Source organism: Neltuma alba, unplaced genomic scaffold (assembly GCF_004799145.2).
Source record: "Neltuma alba isolate B1F8T4 unplaced genomic scaffold, ASM479914v2 tig00011972_pilon, whole genome shotgun sequence".
Lineage (NCBI taxonomy): Eukaryota > Viridiplantae > Streptophyta > Magnoliopsida > Fabales > Fabaceae > Neltuma > Neltuma alba.
The window spans coordinates 89,808-111,223 of record NW_021636547.1 but is presented as its reverse complement, the minus strand read 5'-3'; the positions used below and the strand labels follow the sequence as shown (position 1 = coordinate 111,223).

General features: G+C 34.8%; 4 protein-coding genes across 4 annotated transcripts; 2 read left to right on the top strand and 2 right to left on the bottom strand.

Annotated features, from left to right (window-relative positions):
* Nucleotides 1-3,003: 3,003 nt before the first annotated feature.
* Nucleotides 3,004-4,114, bottom strand: LOC114720263 (senescence-specific cysteine protease SAG39-like). The gene is made up of 2 exons (XM_028905905.1): nucleotides 3,679-4,114; nucleotides 3,004-3,593 (listed from the first exon to the last, which is right to left on the bottom strand). The coding sequence occupies exons 1-2, from the start codon at nucleotides 4,112-4,114 to the stop codon at nucleotides 3,004-3,006; spliced, it is 1,026 nt and encodes a 341-aa protein (XP_028761738.1).
* A 2,013-nt stretch (nucleotides 4,115-6,127) lies between these two features.
* LOC114720261 (senescence-specific cysteine protease SAG39-like) lies at nucleotides 6,128-7,451 on the top strand. The gene is made up of 2 exons (XM_028905902.1): nucleotides 6,128-6,570; nucleotides 6,657-7,451. The coding sequence occupies exons 1-2, from the start codon at nucleotides 6,135-6,137 to the stop codon at nucleotides 7,244-7,246; spliced, it is 1,026 nt and encodes a 341-aa protein (XP_028761735.1). The 5' UTR covers nucleotides 6,128-6,134; the 3' UTR covers nucleotides 7,247-7,451.
* Nucleotides 7,452-10,309: 2,858 nt separating this feature from the next.
* On the bottom strand, nucleotides 10,310-13,950 carry LOC114720313 (ketol-acid reductoisomerase, chloroplastic). Its single transcript, XM_028905957.1, has 10 exons — nucleotides 13,645-13,950; nucleotides 13,408-13,500; nucleotides 12,768-12,833; nucleotides 12,476-12,616; nucleotides 12,036-12,263; nucleotides 11,814-11,931; nucleotides 11,585-11,724; nucleotides 11,296-11,463; nucleotides 11,064-11,219; nucleotides 10,310-10,911 (listed from the first exon to the last, which is right to left on the bottom strand). Exons 1-10 carry the CDS (start codon nucleotides 13,912-13,914, stop codon nucleotides 10,543-10,545), a joined length of 1,749 nt encoding a protein of 582 aa, XP_028761790.1. The 5' UTR covers nucleotides 13,915-13,950; the 3' UTR covers nucleotides 10,310-10,542.
* A 5,792-nt stretch (nucleotides 13,951-19,742) lies between these two features.
* On the top strand, nucleotides 19,743-21,104 carry LOC114720254 (transcription factor bHLH30-like). The gene is made up of 2 exons (XM_028905891.1): nucleotides 19,743-20,350; nucleotides 20,462-21,104. Exons 1-2 carry the CDS (start codon nucleotides 20,027-20,029, stop codon nucleotides 20,936-20,938), a joined length of 801 nt encoding a protein of 266 aa, XP_028761724.1. The 5' UTR covers nucleotides 19,743-20,026; the 3' UTR covers nucleotides 20,939-21,104.
* Nucleotides 21,105-21,416: the final 312 nt, after the last annotated feature.

The window sequence follows — 21,416 nt, the reverse complement described above, 5'->3', positions numbered from 1 at the left end:
GAGAGGGATGGCGGGAATAGGAGCAGCAGGAAGGCATGTGCAGGGTGGCGTGCCAGCTGGATCTTTCAGGGAACCCAAAGCTGATTTTCGTGATGCCCCACTCATTCTTTTTAATAATCCCTTTATTTAGGTCTATAAACAATACATTAATTTGTTATAAATACTACTACTCTTTGTTTGATACTCGTTTATTAGTGTACTCCTCCGGTTTTTATTATAAGACCCTATTTGATTTTTTATTTGGTTCTAATTATAAGACCCTAATTCATTTTGTCTCTTATATTTATGCATTTTTTCCAAGATAATCCTTCTAATAATGATAGTTTTAGCCAATATACTTAATTAGCAAGGATATTTTAGGAATGACAACACTTATTTATTATAAATAACCAACTTAACTTACTTCCTTAATCTCTTCAAATAAGTCAATTGGGCCTTATAATTAGGACCGGATGAGTATTAAATACCGGATCGGGTCTCTTTATTTAACACATAAATTATTAAGAAAATAAATTAAACTATTTTTTACAATTAATATTCATTTAAATTTAAAAACATAGTATTAAAGAGGGCTACCAAAAAAAAAAACAATTAGTATGATAGATAAAAGTAGACAAGGCCTTATATTAAAGGCCAAACCAAATTTTCAATAAGTTTCTATATTTAAAATTGGATGGAGTATAGATAGGTTTGTTTACGTGATACTTCTGTATGAAGTTTAACTTTTGTCTTACTTATCAAACAAAATTATTAAAAATAATTTTTTGGGCAAGAAAATAAAAATAGATATGGTTAGAGTTATAGAGTATCGCGGGTGATTCTTTTCTCTATGTGAACTCCAAGTATAATTTTGATAATGTATGTTGGACCAGAAAAAATATCATGTATGAACACATTTGCTTAAGTTGAAAACGAAAAATAGGGTTGGCAAAAAAAAAAAAAAAACGACAAATAGGTTGGGATGGCATGATTCAGCGTTGACCAGGATAACCGTCTCCACCATAGTCCCATCTCCATGCTCATTTCATCATCCCTTGAAACTTCTTTTAACCACCACCATCATCATTCTTTTTTGTTTTTTTCTAAATACTACCATCTCAAAGAGTGAGATAGAGGTTTAGTTTAGTCTTAAATATAAAATCTCATTTTATTTTATTTTTTATATTTATTTATATTTTTTCAAAATAGTTCATATGAAATTGCTTATGTTTCAAGATTTCTATTCAAATGCACATAATTAGCAAAGATATTTTAGAGAGGCCAACATTCATGTATTATAAATAACTAACTTAACTAATTTTGTTTAATATTTGTAAATTAATTATTTAGCTCTTATATTAAAAAAAAGAGCTAGTATCGCCTTATAGGATATAATATATATTAATATACTACTTTCAGTCATCAATATAAGACTTAGTTGATTAATTTGGAGAAATTAAGAAATTTAATCAAGCTAGTTATTTGTAGTAATAGATGTTATTTTTCCTGAGATGCCCTTATTAGTCATTTGTGTTTGAATTACAAATTGACGGTAACTCTTTAATATATGTGATTATTAGATTAAACAAAAATAGATAAATATTGGAGACAAAATAGATTGGGATATTATATTTAAGACCAAATTAAAAGTCAAACTAACTCTTATATTAAGGAATGAAAATAGTATTTAACAGGCACTATATATAATTTAATGTGCATATCAACATGATTATAAGAATTTCAAGAAACCAACTATTCTAGTTCATTATACATGATTTTTTTTGGGGGGGGGGGGAGGCACGGCTTGTGGGTTTAATTTGTGTTTGTAAGCATTTGGCTTGCCAAATCAAAATTTAAAAAAAAAAAAGATTAAGATCAACATAAATAGTAGAAACTCTTGTTTATTAAAGTCTAAACAAATTGCTTAGAGGTTTGATTTCTAACTTTTGCGTGCGAAGCAAAACTAGTTGAAATGCATTTATTTTTCTGTTTTTTCATGTCTTAAGGAGTTCCCCCCCCCCCCAATTTCTCTAATACTCTCTGGACATAATGATGCCCTCTTTGTGCTGACAAAGGAAAATTGGAGAGGTAAATTGTTTATGCAAATACCTCGGAAGTTTGGTTGATTGCCCAATGGACCCTCATGTTTGGACCCAAACAGTTGCTATTCCCTGGATGGCCCCATTATGTCTTTTAACTCATCCAAAAACTTGCACAAATCACATACTCTGCAGCAAAAAAAAAAAAAAAACCACGTACTCTGCTTCTCCAAACCAAGTAATTTAAGGCCAAATTCTAGGATTCCCCTGCAAAAGTATCATGGGATCTGCTAGGAAGCTTCCCTTGTGGGTGACTGTAACAAGTTTTGTTCTTTCCAAGATTCCCTCTTCATTGTTGGGTTATGTTTGTTGTTTGCAGGATGCTCCTTCTGCTACCCCGACATGATCTCTCTGTATGCTTTTGGGGTACAGAGTCTGTGTTACCTCGAAATCTAACCTCTTCTGTTCATAGTTAACCTCTTTTGTTAATATTCTCTCTTCAAAGTTTAGATTCGTATGTGGTTATATTTTTTGGGAAAAAAAATGTGGCTCATTAAGATTTTCAAATCCCAAATAATGACATGCTGGATTATTGTGAATCTGAATGTTCCCTACGATCATTCGAAAAAGCACGTGTTTTTTTTTTTTTAAATATCACCAACCATTTACTCATGTATTGTATAATTTGCATTTGAAAGGCCTTAAATCAGCTGCAATAATAGTCACGGGCATGGTTCCACAAATCATTATGTAAATAAGGCATACTCATAATTGATATCCTTCACTATATTATAATATATAATTACATCACAGATATAAAGCCCACTAGGTGCAGAAATTGAACATGTGTATACTTGTCATAGGTATCACTATGTTCTCAATTTGCTATAATTGATAAGTATTCATATGGTGCTTAGATACACAATACCATTGATTAAGAGTAGAAATTGAAATTTGAAACAAACAGTAGCATCTTGTTTGACGATTAAGCAGTAGGGTAAGAAGCTTCCATTGCTATGCCACAAAGACCTTCTTTAGCATCCACATTTCTTTTCATCCTAATGTATCCTTCTTCGCCCCACTCTGTTCCCCATGAGTTCTTTACCAACCAATATTCAGTGTCATCGCTAACACCATAACCAATGGCAGTAACACCATGATCTAACTCGGTGCCACAAGAACCTGTGAAAATACCACCTGAGTAAAACTGAAAATCAGACCCACTTGCATCTATGGCCACTGAAACTGGCTGGTTAGCCACTGCTTTTTGTAGTGCTTGCTCATTATTGGCAGGAACGTCCTCATACCCCTTAATTGTTGCTACATGATTGGCTTCTCCTTTGGCATTGCAGGTTCCATCAGAGCCTTTGTAAGGGTAGTTGGCCTCCGAGCTTAGACCATGGTTTTGCATGATAAATTTGAAGGCGTCGTCCATTAGACCTCCTTCACAACCTTGGTCCACACCTTTTGTGTCACAATCTACTAGCTCTTGTTCTGACAAGGAGATCAATTTGCCTGTGCTCAACTTAGTGATTCCTTCTGTTGCTGCCACAGCAGAAAATGCCCAACAACATCCTACAATGTGTAATGAAAGAATAAAGTTAGATGGAACTTTGGTCTTGATTTGTTTTTTCCTTCAAGGATTATCAATAATACTCACCGCAATCCCCTTGATTCTTGATGGGTGTCACGGCACCTTGCTTTCTCCAATCCACAGAGGAAGGCACATCTGTTACATTTTCATATGTGAAAGAGGGGGTCTTTTTAATTGAGGAACACATATGGCCTTTGAATCTATTTCTAGAAGCTGTGAATTCTTCATTGGCGAGATCTGCAAACTGATTAATTCCTAGCTTATAAGGTCTGGTTCCTGCACTGTTGATGCCTTCAATGTACTCCACATTTTGCTTGAATATATTAAAACGCTTCTCCTTCTCCTGAGGATCACTATATACTTTGCCATAGCGAGCCATCCATTGTTCATGCCTCTCCTGCATTGAGGCTTCCTGGAGAGTGCGAGATGTGGCTTGGAATGCCACCATTCCCAGTAAAAGAAAAGCCAATGAAAGGTGCTGAATTTGAATTCTGGAATCCATGTTCCGTCGCAGTGGAAGCAAGTGCCTTAGATGGCTCAATCAAGTGTGAGAAAAGAAAGATGGTGTGATGACCTCCAATGTTGCAGATGTATATAAAGCAAAATTTGTGATGACTTGTAAACTAAATTATTCTATAATTTAATAACTTAAGAATTGAAAAATACTTCTTTCTCCCCAGCGTACCTGAGAGAATGTTCTGAAGAAGATAATGACTTTGACAAATCATTATTAAAAGCATAGTACAGCAATTAGTTTTATAGGAAACAGGGTTTTAGAACTATAGGCAAGTGCCAAGCTTAACTTCAAATTATCCTTCAACAGATACAGACAATTGCGTGTGGAAAACATAGTATTAGAGTCGTTTACGTTCGGAAGCCTGTTATGAAAGACAATGGTGAATTTGTCTTCGAATTCAGCGCTCAATAGCTCATGAACTGATATACCTCGTACATAAATTGAAAAATCATTATCTTTATTGGCGTGTAAATTGAACTATAAAAACTACAATACCATCATTCATTCATTATATATATATATATATATATATATTTATGTATATAACTGAAAGGATCAAAGTGCGGCATTATTTCAGACTGCATTGGTTCTATGTTTTTTCCTCGTTCTTTTTTATTTGGAATCTGCGTGAAAGTCAAGATCTACGTGATGAAGATGATTTGTGGCTATATCTCTTGCTAAAAAAACTGACTTGGGTTCTTTTGCTAATGTATAGATGTAAGATAACTATTACTCCTCCGGTCCTTAATATAAAATCCATTTAACTAATTTGATTAGATTAAGGAAGTTAAATAAGTTGGTTAATTATAAGAAAAGTGACACATTTTTTCTAAAACACTATAATCATCTTTCTTAATACCCCATCTTCCTCTTCTATTTGATTATGGTTGAGGGAGTATCCATAGGGGTAATTTAGAGAAAATTGATAAATATGAGAAATGAGTCTTATATTTAGGACCAAAACTAACTCAACAATTGGGTCCTATATTAAGGACCGAAGGAGTATTATCCAATTCTTGAGTTGGTTTTGGTCCTAAATATAAGAGCCCTTTCTCAGATTTATCAATTTTCTCTAAATTACCCCTATGCATACTCCCTCAACCATAATCAAGTAAAAGAAGGAGAGGGGGTATTAAAAAAGATGATTGTGGTGTTTTAGGAAAAATGTGTCACTTTTCTTATAATTAACTAACTTACCTAACTTCCTTAATCTAATCAAATTAGTTAAATGGGTCTTATATTAAGGACCGGAGGAGTATTTAATTCTAGCGAACAATGCAGATGGTTAGAATCTCTTATTAGGTTACCAAGGCCATATGATGATTAAGCAGTTTGAAAGTCACAACAAGAAGGGGCATTATTATAAGATCTTCTCCATTGTTATGCACAACCCGCATCACAAAATATGATCCTCGTATTTAGGTAACCTGATTTAAGTTCTTTACTTTTATAAGAACAAAGTTAGAAGACAACTTCCGGAACCATCCGAAGAGCACAAGGACAAACGAAATAGCTAACGATATAGATATATAGTACACATAATTTAGTCTTCCCATACGTAACGTATACGTCTCTGAATACTATGTTTTGTATTCATTACTATCGGTCTTTGAAGAAAGACTTGAAGTTAATCTTGGCCCTTAGCTATAATCGTAAGTCTGAAGCCACGAGTTCCCTTTTGGTTTTGTTATGCTGGGAATTTTTAAAATCATTTTTTAATGGGATCATACTCTATATCAAAAGAGATTTCTGAAAACCACCATTTTAAGTTTTTAACACGTTACGCAGCTGTCTCATTCATAACATTCTTTCAGGTACTTCCAAGAGAAAGGATTTAATTTTTTTTAAAAAAAAAATAAAATTCTTTAGTGATTAAATTTCAGAAGATGATCGGTTTACAGGTCAACATAAATTTCTCCATAAATACCTCAAGAACACAAGAGGTCATCACAGCATCAAGAACAGACGATCCATTTGAAGCCATTGCTTCCATTGTTACAGTAACATGGCGTTCGGAATTCAATCTCAGCACCTCTCATTGGCTTTTCTTTTGCTGGGAATGATGGTATCACAAGCCACATCTCGCACTCTCCAAGAAGCCTCAATGCAGAAGAGGCATGAACAATGGATGGCTCGCTATGGCAAAGTATATAGTGATCCTCAGGAGAAGGAGAAGCGTTTTAATATATTCAAGCAAAATGTGGAGTACATTGAAGGCATCAACAGTGCAGGAACCAGACCTCACAAGCTAGGCATCAATCAATTTGCAGATCTTACCAATGAAGAATTCACAGCATCTAGAAATAGATTCAAAGGTCATATGCGTTCCTCAATTAAAAAGACCCCATCTTTCAGATATGAAAATGTGAGTGATGTGCCTTCCTCTGTGGATTGGAGAAAGCAAGGTGCTGTGACGCCTATCAAGAATCAAGGGGATTGTGGTAAGTATTATTGATAATTCCTTCAAGGAAAAAACAAATCAAGATCAAAGTTCCATCTAACTTTATTCTTTCATTGCACATTGTAGGATGTTGTTGGGCGTTTTCTGCTGTGGCAGCAACGGAAGGAATCACCAAGTTGAGCACGGGCAAATTGATCTCCTTGTCAGAGCAAGAGCTAGTAGATTGTGACACAAAAGGTGTGGACCAAGGTTGTGAAGGAGGTCTAATGGATGATGCCTTCAAATTTATCATGCAAAACCATGGTCTAAACTCAGAGGTGAACTACCCTTACAAGGGCGTTGATGGAGCCTGCAATGCCAAAGGAGAAGCCAATCATGTAGCAACAATTAAGGGGTATGAGGACGTTCCTGCCAATAATGAGCAAGCACTACAAAAAGCAGTGGCTAACCAGCCAGTTTCAGTGGCCATAGATGCAAGTGGATCTGATTTTCAGTTTTACTCGAGTGGCATTTTCACAGGTTCTTGTGGCACTGAGTTAGATCATGGTGTTACTGCCATTGGTTATGGTGTTAGCGATGACACTGAATATTGGTTGGTAAAGAACTCATGGGGAACAGAATGGGGTGAAGAAGGATACATTAGGATGAAAAGAAATGTAGATGCTAAGGAAGGCCTTTGTGGCATAGCAATGGAAGCTTCTTACCCTACCGCTTAATCGTCAAACAAGATGTTACTGTTTGCTTTAAATTTCAATTTCTACTCTTAATCAATGGTGCTGTATATCTATGCGCCATTTGAATACTTATCATTTATAGTAAGATGAAAAACCTGTGATGACTTTGACACATACACACGTGCAGTTTCTTAAAGGTCATACTCACGATATCCTACTATCCTTGAGTCTAATTTCCAGTTCTCATTACAAATGTTGTGTGTGTATATATATATATATATATATGGTGTACCTATGAAATATTATACAATCAATCAAATATATCAGCTATGACCGTCATATTTTTAATTGTTTTGCCATTCTGCGACATATCTGCATCTTTAGTATACCTGCGAAATGCGAAGCTACTGAACTAAAGGTGATTAATCTAAGAAAGCATTTCTTAATTGTGGTTGTGACAAAAGAAGGTGGACTCTTAGGATTGACCAAAAAGATAAGAACAGCTTAAAGAGATCTCAAAATATGGTTAAACTGTTTTACTGTAAAGAGCCTGGAAATTTTCTTTGCAAAGGAAGACCATAAAATGGATGAAGAATGGACAATGGTTTATGGTTCCGTTAAGATCAATTAAATGCACATATGTGGGAACAGGAAGCTGAAAGGCATAAAAGAAAATGGAACAAGAACAAGGGTAAATTCCTGATGTCTAAACTTAACATGTCGGATTCGTTACAAATAATTAATTAAAAGAGTGCATTAAATCATATGATTCATCTTTGTTGTCCGTAATGGATGCAGATAGACAAACTTGAAGTCAGTGATATTGATCTCGTAAGATTTTTCTTAATTTCTGTATGTGTTAAATTCAAGTATTCAAATCAAATTCGTCCATAGCTAATTAACTTTTTTCAGCAATGATACCAGCATAAAGATTAAACAGAATCTCTTCAGAAACTGGATTTTTTTTTTTAATTATAGTTTAGGTTGGGATTTTCGCAAATCCAGTTAAACTTCTGCGATTCGCCCCAAAAATATCAAGCTTCTTCTACGACAAATTTAGGTGGGAAGAAGATTTGCTTAGATCTATATACACAAGTACGTTTGTAGTTATTACGTCTGCTCTTAATTATAAAATCTTATTTATAATATATAAGTATGTTTTTAGTTATTATCTCTGATACTAATTATAAAATAGTATTTATAATTTTATAAATAAGATAGAGGTAGTACCATATTTTGTATTCATTGCTTCTCTTAAGATAGGTTTGGAAAGCTAAATTTGGCACTTTGCACGAATTCTGATTTGACAAGCTGACGTGTATTTGCTGTCGCATAGAATCATTTTGAAAACAAATAAAAGTGGAACAGTTATGTTCTGAAACTCATGGGTCATTTTCTGCTCATATTCTCGGGTAAGTTGAAGAGAGAAGTGTTTCTTTTACTTTCATTCGAAAACAGAGTTTACAACACAAAATGAATATTCCCATGTGTCTCAAACAAGCCTGGATCCTCAAATTTTGTTGCTTTTTTATAAGAGACAATTATAGGGTATAGCATGTTTTTTTTTTTTAACAAGGGACATTTAGGGCTTGTTTGTTTTTTTTTTCTTATTCTCAAAACAATTTTATAAAATTGTTTTTAAGAACAAGTTTTTGGAAAAAAATAAAAAATTTTGTTTGGAAAATAATTTTAAAAAAATATAAAAAAATTACACTTTAACAAGTGGTAATTATTATCGGTAGTGATAAGTAATAGGTAGTAGAGGAGAAGAGAAAAAGATTTCTCCAATTTTTCAAAACAAAAAAATAAAAAACACAAAAAAAAAATGTAAAAGTTGTTTTGGTTTTTTAGTTCTTAAAAACATATTATTGTTTTTTTTTGTTTTTTAAAACAATCAACTAAAAACAAATTGCTAAACAAGGTTTTTTTTTGTTTTTCTGTTTTTAAAAACAAAAAATTGTTTTCAAAACAAGAAACCAAACAATCCCATAGATATTATCTCAAATTTTGTTTGTTGATTTTTCATTTTATTCTCATTTATTTTGTTGGCTAAAGTATACATTTAGTTCTTTATATTTATAAATAGGTTTCAGTTTGGTCTCTTAATTTTAAAAATATATTTTTAGTCCTTTAACTCTAAAATCGTTGCTTTTAAATAATGATTTTATATAACAATTATAATTGTTTTGAAAATTAAACTTAATATATTAGTATTGACAATATTTTATTAATATTCAAGATTTCAATATTATAATTTTTTATTAATGGTTTTGGAATACAAAGATTAAAAACATACTTTTTAAAGTTAAACAACTAAATTGAAACCTTGTGTAAAGTTAAACTTAAAAGACTAAAAGTATATTTTAACACAAAAGTTAAAATAAGTCAGTCTTAGAACTCGTCAAAATCAGGACATATTTTTAAACTCAAAGTGTTTATAAAAATACTTACCCACTAACAAAGTCCTCGGATATGAATTCAAACCAACAACCGCACAAGTTTCAAATGTAAGCCAAATATTTATCAATTAAACTTACTCTTGTTAACTTACACTCATTTAATAACTTATACTCCTCCGGTCCTTATTATAAGACCCAATTTAACTTTTTATTTGGTCCTAATTATAAGACCCAATCCATTTTGTCTCTTATATTTATGTATTTTTTTCCAAGATAATCCTTCTAATAATGATAGTTTTAGCCAATATACTTAATTAGCAAGGATATTTTAGGAATGTCAACACTTATTTATTATAAATAACCAACTTAACTTACTTCCTTAATCTCCTCAAATAAGTCAATTGGGTCTTATAATTAGGACCGGAGGAGTAGTATTTTATTTAATTTTCACATATTCTCTATCCACCATACAAAATCCCTCTTCTAGATAATCGAGAATATTTTTGAACAAAAACGTTACATGTTTAACAGATTTATTGTCTTCAAATAATTTTAACCAATATTTTGAACAACATAATTTGGTTACATGTGTATTTTAAAAAAAGAGGGGAGTACTTTTTAAAAGCGGCCAGCCTCTGATCTCACGTTTCAATACCTAAGAACACCACCAGCCAGCCGCCAATTTGTCTCGAGCACTGCAACGATATGCACCAGATTCAAAATATTTGCCACAATTTATTACCACAAAAATCTGGTGGAACAATAAGCGTAAGCACCAATCCTCATCATCAAAACGTTAAGTCAAAAGTGACAATACATTCTCCACATTACTACTAAACTATGAAAACAAAACCACGCGTACAGGACAACTACTCTTCTAAGCTCAATAGCTCATTATCAAAAGGCTTGACCAGGGAGAAGCAGCCAATGCTTGAAGTTCTAATTGCTGGATTGGCGCAACTCAGGACGAACGAAGTCTGCATTCGGTGGCACAGAAATATCTAGGGTGGGTCTGAGTTCAGCACAAACTTCAATTGCTGCATGCACTGGGTCTGACAGGAAGTTACTGATTAGATCTTGGTTGACAGGTGCAGCATTGTCGATTGCCACCAAGGCCTGTTGGTGAAGGACGTAATCAAATCGTGGAGCCCATTTCCTTGAGCCCAATCTTGCTGTGGTGGAGCAATTGTCAACCATGAAAGAAACACCCCGAGCATGCATGAAAGGATTTAGAGAGTCGACAGCCTCAATCACACTCTCGTTGATGATTTCTGAGTAGGAATGGCCTTTCTTCCTCAGTACCTCAATCTGAATTACGTAATCATAAATTAATACAGAAAGATTTTGATTTCAAATTGAACAGCAAATATAGACGGGAAAAAACAGAATTCTACAGGCAAAAATAACCGCCTAAATGCCCCTTTGTCATGATCAGCAACTAAATGGTGAAGACCAAATACCTGGGCCATCATCAATGCCACAAAGACACCAGCAGTAAATGGGTAGAGTGGACCAAGATCACCTTCTGGCCTTTTAGATCGTACGCGTTCACCAACCTTCCACATGTGGGTCTGATCAATTTTACCCATGGGGAAGGCAGGTAGACCCTCTTTCTCCTGTAAAACCCAAGTATAATTAAAGTCAAACTCCTAGATATCCAATAATCCACATAGAAAATGAATATGTCCTTACATAGAAGCGGCGTCCAGCCAAAACAACACTGCGAATTTCACTGCCACTAGCCACATCCTCATAGCACTCGTACAAGATGTCCATGCAGGGATAGTACGAGGCGCTGTAAGCTTTCTCAAATTCCCTCTTTCCATCTTCGGTTAAAGAGTTGTAAAGAGCCAGCATCCCCTGTCCATAAAAAGAACAAAGAAAATGTTATAGAACTAGTGAGAAATACCCCTGTATAAAAAGGTGCATGGAGGGATCATATAGACAAATCCAGCTCCGAAAGATAGCATGAGAATACAACCTTAGTAGATATGGTTTTTGATACAATTCCTGTTATGCACTCAACAGTGTTCTTGTAAGCAAGATCTTCATCCATTCCATGCTCTCTGTATCTCCTGAACAAGCACTCCACAACCCCGTGAACAGCACCCAATAAAATTCCTACAGGAAAAAAAAAAAAAAGTTAGGACAACCCCGTGAACAGCACCCAATAATATTCAAGGACAACCAAAAGCTAAAAGTACTCTTACCTCTCTCTCCAAAGATATCACTCTTGTATTCCTGCTCTAGCGTGGTAGCAAATGTGAAAGGAGAACCAAGGGCAACGGACCATCCCAAAGCAACATCAGTAGCTCTGCCATCAACGTCCTGCATCATAAGGTAGTGAACACCAGCAACAAAAAGCAACTAACAATATAACTATGTGAGGGAATCCACAAGTATTGATAAAGAAATAGAGTAAGCAAGATCACCTGGTGGACTGCAAAACTTGAATTAATTCCAGCACCATTTATCTCTTTGCCTTGGACATAAAGTCTCCTAACTGATGGACCCATTCCCTTTGGACAGACAGCAATTACACTGATATTCTTGGGGAAATCAAGTCCCAGTGACTGCAAATGCCCAAGGAGAAACCCATGAGACAGCCCAAGGATGCTGTTTGGCTTCATGTGGGAAAACACTTTTTCATAGTTATCGGCCTGCAAAATAAGTTTTAAAAACAGAAGTTATTGACCAATCAGGAACACTGCAAAGTCACCAGCAGTATGACTCACGATATGTCTGTATTTGTCCACAAATCAAGACACCATAGTGCCATATTCTTAGTAAGAATATGTGAACACTGTTGTGAAGACAATAATTTAAAATCGAATGAAAAACTTGTGATTAGTGTCCCGTTGAGTTTACAAACCTGAGCAGCATCAGAAATCAACAGCAACACAAGATCACTGCCAGAGACAGTTTCCCATATATCACCTAGAGTCCCATTCTCCTCAGTAAAACCAACAGCTCGAGCTTCAGCAAATGATCGGGAACCTTTCCTGAGTCCAATCTGTACTCATAAAAAACGTCATGAAGTAGGATTTGAGAAGAGATCAGTCATCTAAATTTTAGAAAGCAAAACCCATAAATGTGACAACCAATGTAACAGTAGCAGTAGAGGATAATGAACTTAATAAATGAAAAATGATATCGGGAATCACCTTGACTACAATATCAGACTTTGCCTCAGCAAGTGAATCCCGCAGATTCTGGGCCTGAGCAGGTCCCTGGTATTTGTAATCCACAGTTAATAGACACGTTAAAATCATAAACTGCTTGAATATGTCGAAGATGCCTTTTCAGCAGCGGTAGAGAAGGGACAACTCATAATTTCCTTAAGCATGTATATTTAATTATCTATCTACATGATATAGAGCTAAAAATAAAAATGATATCAGGATAAGCATCCAGCAGTCACTTCGTACTCTAACCTAGCTTTCCTTCCAAAAAGACTCGCAGCACACTTCACAATGAATCATTTGCACAACGGTTCAGCACAGCAGTTAGATAATTGTTTACTAACATCGGAGTTAACAACGTCAATGTGCTCTGCAAATTTGCAAACATTAGCACATTTGGCTGTCAGAGTATAACGCGACTTCCTTTCCAAATGAGATTTCCTTCTTCCTTTCTTGATTTTTTTCAGCAATAACATAACAAGGCATATTTTTCCTCTTTTTTTAAAAAAAAAATTTCGAGGACTTCAATCAGCTAATTAAGATTGCGTCATGCTGAGGGAGAAACATAATTATTTCGAGTCAAAAGTGTGCTCTTTCAATAACAGCTTATGAGAATAAACACCTGTGATCCCCATCCGATGACACCGATCTGCTTAATGCCCTTGAAAGCATCCGGCAACAAATGGAACAAATCCCTCCCTCCTTTGACGATGTACTGCAGTGATACAGAGCAACCAAAAATTAAGTCAATTTCCACCAAACCCTTCGGAAATCCAAAACGTAAATGCAGAAGATAAAAAGAGAAAAATGAACAGAACAGATATTTTGAAGAAGACCATAGAAACTAAAAATAACATACCTCATCGTGTCCAGCAAGGTTAATCTTCTCCTTCTTGAAGACATCGGTCTGGAAATCAAGAGAAGCAGGGGTTTTTATTGTCGGAACCGAAACCATTTGAGCTCCGAGAGCGGAGCCACGGCCAGAGCATCGCTTAACCCTGAGAGACTTCAAGCTAAGCTTGAAAGGCGAAGGTGAGAATGTGAGATTGGAGGCAACGGAGCTTTTAACGACGGGAAGGGTCTTGGAAGGAGTGGAGATGGGAGTGGTGTAAGAACCTGTAGCCGCCATTTATGGTGGAAGAAGCCCGAGTTGCCTGCAAACTAGGTTGTGAAGAACGAGTGAAACACTTGAAAGGAGTTTATGATTTTTATATCTGGGCGCACACAGGGGTTAATGCTAACGTGCACCGGACAGCAACAACGCCCGCTCCGCAGTCCGTTTACGGCTGAAAAAATGGGTTGTCTTGCTTTAATTTACTGAGACTTTAACATCCAAAAATCTATGTTACGTGGATTAATATTTCATTTTTCAGGGTTAAAAGATGCTGATCAAATGTAAGATTTGAGGATTACACAAAATTAGTAAAAAAAAAATTTATGAATTACGGTTAAGAGAACTTGTTAACAAACAAGTAATTTATCTGATTTTTTTAATATATATAAATTAATTAATTATTTCTTACATTTAAAATTAAAAGAGTATATAATAATATCTCTTGGTGAATAAAAACTACAAATAATTGATGGTTCAAAAAGAAACCGCTTATTTACTGTGTTTTGGTGCGGGTGAAATAGCAATGTATCCATTGTTTTAAAAAAATGAAAGAAATAACAATAAGTGATCTCTAAGGACAGAATTATGTACAAGCTTCGATTATAGAAAGTACTAATAATATGTTTTCAGTCTGTGAAAGTTAAAGAATGCGTCTTTAAATTATAAGCAGTGTTAAATTTGTAAAGATATTTGTAATTAAATACTACCTCCAGTCTTAATTATAAGAGCCAGTTGACTAATTTGAAAAAATTAAGAAAAGAAGTTTAGTTAGTTATTTGTAATAAATAGGTATTATCTTTCCTAAAATATCCTTACTAATCAAGTATGTTGGCTAAAACTATAATTATTAGAAGGACCATCTTAAAAAAATGAGTAAATATAAGAGACAAAATAGATTGATGTCTTATATTTAGAATCAATATAAAAGTCAAACAGAGTCTTATATTAAGGACCAGAGCTAGTATTATTACTTCTCACGGTCAAAAGAGAGAAACAAATATGTGACGTGGATTACGCATGAGGGGTCCAAATCGCTGGCCGCCGCACACTCACTCCGTTCTGACCCTTGTGGTTCAGCTTCTATTCCGTGCGGAGGGCCACATGAGATGGAAAGGAGATTAGTGCTCACTCCTCCTCAGCTTTTCGGATGCCCATGAATCTATTTTGAAATTGATTGTCAGGACCTCTTTAAAGCTGTTCGTTACAAACATTATTGGCAAGAGCTCAACCTAACTTTGCGCTTGTTTCCAGACATGGTAACCGTGCGGCTAGCTATCTAGCAGGTTGTGCAAATAGGGGTGGAAATAGGTCAGGCGGCCTGTCAGGGGCCTGTGGCCTGGCCTATTTCCAAATTAAAACAGGCTCAGGCCTTTTTAAAGGCATGTTTCTCTTAAAAGGCCAGGCCCAGGCTTTTTAATAAACCTGTTAAGCCTGTTAGGCGGCTTGGGCCTGTTATATTTTTTTTAAAATATTATAATTATAAATTTATAATTAACTTTTTTAAAATAATACCATGTTTTGATTAATATTGTAATATGCCTAATACCACACTTTTATCCTGAATAAGACCATGTTTGGATTACTCTTCAATATACCTTGTATGATGATTTCTATAATATGCACTTTGTTATTCATTCAAATCCTACTGCCCGATGATGATTTCGTGTTTGTCATTTTTGACTTTTATTTACCTATACAAAACTACTTAGTTTTTCTAACGCACATCACCAACAATTGACAATAGAAATAACCCCTCTATGAATTTGATTTCTGTTTATCCCTTGTATTGTGACCATTTTAACTACATCTTCTCCTCAAGTTATTAAATATTTTTCACTTAAATAATATAATTTGAAACATGAACAACAAAATAATATACTACCATTTGAATATTAAATATTTTTCACTTAAATATTTTAGATAATTTTATGTTTGTATTTTATATAATTTGGATTGAGTTATTATAATGTTGAGTTGATTTAAATATGTTTAAAATATTTTTAAAAAAATGCAGGCTTCTTAACAGGCTTCAGGCCAGGCCAGGCTTTTACACAGGCCAGGCTCAGGCTGAATATAAGGCCTGTCACAGGCCACAGGCCAGGCTCAGGCCAACAAGCTTCAATACAGGCCTGGCCTGTTAGGCGTAAAGCCTGGCCTGTTTCCACCCCTATGTGCAAAGAAAGGGGTGGGTTCCAATGGAATGCCAGCAATGGCGCCATGGAATCTTCAGCGGATTTTGGACTCTGATGGTCTCAATATTAGGAATGACCATAGCTGTATTGGAGGTGATGTTTCTATTGTTTGCTCTGGTATAGGATGGTTTTGCTTGTTTGTATCCCAGCCAGCCGTATCCTTGCTGGTTGTTCATTGTACTATTACTTTTAGTAATGAATTTTCATTGTTAAAAAAAAAAAAAAAGCGGGCAAAATATGCAGATTCTGTTTTTTAAAAAAATATTTTAAATTTTTAGATTTGTCTTTTATATAACAAGACATTATTTGAAATCTCGACTACTTGCATTATATATTCTAGGAGTATTATTATAAACAAATAGTAGTAATACTCATACCTTAAAATCTGAAACATGATGCATATTTAGAAATAACGGAGAAATCCAACTAAAACAGGTAAATAAAGATAATGAGATCTATGCGGAAAGAAATGTGTTCGTGGAGCTTGTCGATTAAGTAGTGAAAATAAGAAGGGAGATCAGCTTCATGTTCAAGTGGTCAAAGGCACAGCCTCTTGCGATAAAGCTGATGTCTTTTGGTCTACTTACGGGTCTTCTAATTAATTATCAAACTAAGGATTCATTTTATATTATTGCCATGATTTTTTTTCAGACTGCATTATTTCTATAATAAATTTACGACTAAATTATAAATATACAGTTATATGTATATCTACTAGTAGAATCAGAAATTCATTTTAAAAAGAAATTCAGAATTTCACATACTCACCTTGAGTTTTTTTCACTAAAGTATAGGTATCTTCCTATTGGAAGTAATCTTATTTGAGGCACTGTTGGGTACTAAATGTGAGCGCCTCTCTCAATAGAAATTTGAATACTGGTTCGTCACGTTGTGAGAGACTAACTTCTTCTGCTAGACCCAACCTCGTTGGTTATACTCACCTTAAGTTTTTTTTTTTTTTGATTCCCTACCTGGTTCACCAGAGCTTTGCCCTGACTACGTTCGGATTCGACCCGCGTCGCGCATCTGGGTATGGTGGGTACTCACCTTAAGTTAGAGAGAGAGTTTCATGGTGATGATATAAAACTGAGCCCAAAAGAAGAAGTAAGGCCCAAAATGTGGGCCTGGAACCGAGACAGACAATAAGTTTCCTTAATTAGGCCAACAGGGCAGCTGGTGAGCGATCCATTGTTGTCGTGTCCTTCAGAAGTGGCTTCCATAAACCCACCCAGCTTCTTACGTGAAAAAAGGCCAATACGAGGCCCTACATCAATAATCTTTCTCTCTCTTTTTTTTTTTTTCCTTTTTCAAGAAACTTTTTAATTTCTCTTTTTCCTTTCAATAACGAGGCTCTGCCCGTGCAAGAAAGCAAATCCATCAATTCTGATAAGAGTAATTGGAAGGTTAATTCTGTTGAATCCAACAACTATCCTCAGTTTTGTGAATTCTTGTATTATTTGCACTAACAATCCTGTTTTGTTATATATTGATGTATATTAATAGTAACTCATGACCTCATGTTTTTTTTTAAAAAAAAATTAAGAGAAGTGCCGGTAGTATTGGACTAGGCATCTAGTGTTGTATCAGCTTAATAAGGAAAACAGAGAGTATTTGAAAAAAAAAAATCTTAGGAATTTGGGCGATTAATTGAAGTGATTAATCAATGGGAAATCCAAGTGATTGGAAGGACGTATAACGGGTAGACATAGGCAGGGGAATAAAACAAAAGAAGTGAGGAGCAGGCTCATAGGTGCAAAGGAAGTGAGAATCAACCGAGAAGTGGCCTTTCCATGGTATGAACATGGCAAAATGTTGAATCCTCAGCTGTTTTAGAAAAAACAAAAGAAAAGGAAGAAGGAGAAGAAAAAGAGAGGCACGTTTTCCCATGAGTTTGTGCGAACCATTCCAAAAGAAAATTCAAGAATAGTGTGCGTTGCGGACGTGGAAGGGACAAAAACCCAAATATCCTCAATTAACTACTCTTGTTAGGAGATCTCAATAGATCCCCCTCATTGCTCCCGTTTGTTGTTTTATATTGCTACATGGCCACTAACAATGACTATTTCTCTCTCTCTCTCTTTCTCTATATATATATATGTGTGTGTGTGTGTAAAAGATAATAAAGATTCTCTTCTCAATGTGGCATAAACCATCATTTGTCATTACTCGTTAGTCTTTTTTTAACCCACAAAGTCTGTGTGTCTCAGTGGGTGGTTGGGTAATGAGAGAACCCGTTCCTTGGGTTATGTAAAGTCCCAAAAGCTTGTGCTTATCCTGTACCGAATCGTGACCACCAAACCCAAAAACCCACTTTTCCTCTCCCTCCCCCTCTTTCGTGCTAGCATTCGGTCATTATCAGTGATGATTGTGGGTAATGACTTGGACACCAGGACACATGTTCTTAGTCTACCACTTTTATCCTTGCACAAGTCACCTATAGGAAAAATTGTTAATCCTAAATATAAACTATTTGTAGAGTATTTCAAAATTATTTTTTAATTCTACCCTTATTTAATTCTCATTACAAAAATAAAAATGATAAATATGTAAGAATGATTTGTAAACGTAGAGAAAGAATTTTTTTTAAACAGGAGCTTTTTAAAAAAATTCAATTTAATAAATTTATTGGTATGTGAAAATAAATTACAAGTTATTTATATCAATGATCAGATTGATATATGTCTCCAGTAATATTTCTTCTTAACAATCTCAAACATGCCCCACTTATAATATTTATTATCTATTACAGATCACCAAAAATCCAAAATCATTAAGTATGCAATATCATTTGTTCAACTAAACTGGCATAAACTTCCATGATCACTAACAAATCATCAAATATATATATATAAATAAACAACTAAAATTTAAGTAAAATAGCAAAATAATATGATTTTGAGTTTTGAGAAAATTTAAAAAAAAGAAGGAAAATCAGTTTTTGACCGCCTGTTCGGTCTTTGAGAGATAAAATGGAGTACTACCATATCATGTTCCAGATTTCACGCTCAAATAATAGGGGTTCCATCTTCCATGGTAATAAAATTGAAGCCCGTAATTATAATGATAATTATAATTATAAATAAAAGTGTGTATGATATGATGCATAAAGTCCTAAAAAAACATCAGAGAGAGTGAGAGAAAATTTTGTTGAAAATTATTAGCACAACTCTTCATAAAATTATATACCCAATACCTTGAATGATGATGATAATAATAATAAAAATGTAACAAATATCATAAAATTTGTTTAACTGTTTTTTCTTCTTGCTTTTATTTGCACAATCAAACAAACATATCCTAAAATTTTCCGCAAATCAACATTTGCTGATTCGACTTCGAAGAGAGAGCGCTTATTTTAAGCGACAATTTTCTGGACTGGCTTGTCGGATGAATGTGAACAAGATTTGTTCGATTAAACTGACCGGGATTTTGACTAACAAACATTAAAGGGTGAAACTTTGAGACATCAGAAAAATCTAAACCCCGACCACATGGACCACTGAGTTTTCTCTTCGTTTACTTAGTTTTATAGAGAAGAATACTGTCTGGTTTCTGCGGGGATGGATTGTTTTGAATCTGATGTCCCAATTTTTAGGCACGAGATTGACGCTATATTTGAATAAAGAATATTTCGAGAAGGGAGGATTGAGGTTTCATCCTGCACTCACGAGACACCAATTTGTACTTTAGTTACATCTGCGATTATAATTTAAAACGAACGAGACGAAAATTTTGTGCTATTTAAAACCCAGCATTTCTGACTATTAGCTCACCTAAACAGGAAATATTAGTACTTTCCTGATCCTCTCTCTGACTCCCTCTGATTCTCCACTTCACTACATCTTCCAGTCCAAACCCAATAAGGCAAGCAAGAAACCACTCCCTTTTCTTCGTTAAATTCTTCCCGCGAGCACAGGCTCTGCCTTGTTCTTGTAATGGAACTCACAGAAAGGAGTGACTTAATGGAAGGTTTTGATTGGGGTTCAGGCATTTGGGGAAATGCCTCAGAGAAAACTAGTCATGGTTTTATAGTTAATTCTGGTATTATAGAAAGTGGGTTTGCTTCATCTTCGTCTCTGGTTTTGGATGACCAGATAGGTGAGCTCGTGGAGGCTTCTGTCAAAGAACGAAACAAGGGCTTGTCCTCTGAGAGAAGCGTCGCCGCTTTGAAGAATCATAGCGAGGCGGAACGTAGGAGAAGAGCAAGGATCAATGCTCATCTTGATACTCTTCGCACAGTAATTCCAGGTGCTAACAAGGTCGGTTGCTACAATATTGCCTTCTCGACTATCAATTTTCTTCAATATTCCTGTTGGTTTAAAATCTGAGTATTTGTTTTTGTGGTATGATTATTGATTATGAACCCATAGATGGACAAAGCATCGTTACTTGCTGAGGTGATCAGACACTTGAAAGAGCTTAAAGGGAATGCAGCACAAGCTTGTGAAGGTTTGATGATACCAAAGGACAGCGATGAGATAAGAGTTGAAGAACAAGAAGGTGGCTCTAATGGATTTCCTTATTCAATAAAGGCATCTCTGTGTTGTGAGTATAAACCTGGGTTATTGTCTGATATAAGACAAGCACTTGACGCTCTTCATCTGATGATAATGAACGCAGAAATTGCGACCTTGGGAGGAAGGATGAAGAATGCGTTTGTGATTATAAGCTGCAAAGAGAACAACATTGAAGATTCTGAGTATAGGCAGTTTCTTGCTGGTTCTGTTCAGCAAGCTCTCAAGTCTGTGGTTGACAGATTCTCTGCTTCACAAGACCTCTTAGGAATGAGGAAGAGGAGAAGGATTTCTGTATTCAATTCATCATTCTCTGTGGGAGAATTGTGGTGAGCTTATTGTATACATGGGAGGAATTTTAGAGTTCCTCGTAAGCATGAGTTTTCTTTGAGCAATCGATTGATGGAAGATACTGGTGTCATGTGCCTTGCTGCCATGTAAACTTGATTATATATGCTGAAATAATAAGAAATCTTTCTTCTGCTCTTCCTGACTTGAATACTGTCCTTTTGTGAAGACGAATCTATAACGTGATCATGTAAATATGAATATATATGTAAAAAAAAAATAGTGAATTAATGAACAGAATTCAAGGTACACTGCAAATCCACAATTATGATTTTCTTTTAAAAAAATTCGAAGATGAAAATCATTTAACAAATTTATGTAAATTAATTCCTATTTAAATTAACGTTCATAATTAAAATTTTCAGTATTATTTTTAAGAAGAAATATGTATATTCTAAGGGTTAGTATTACCATATGATTTATTTAATAGAAATTTCTATTTTCTAAATATATCATTCAATCT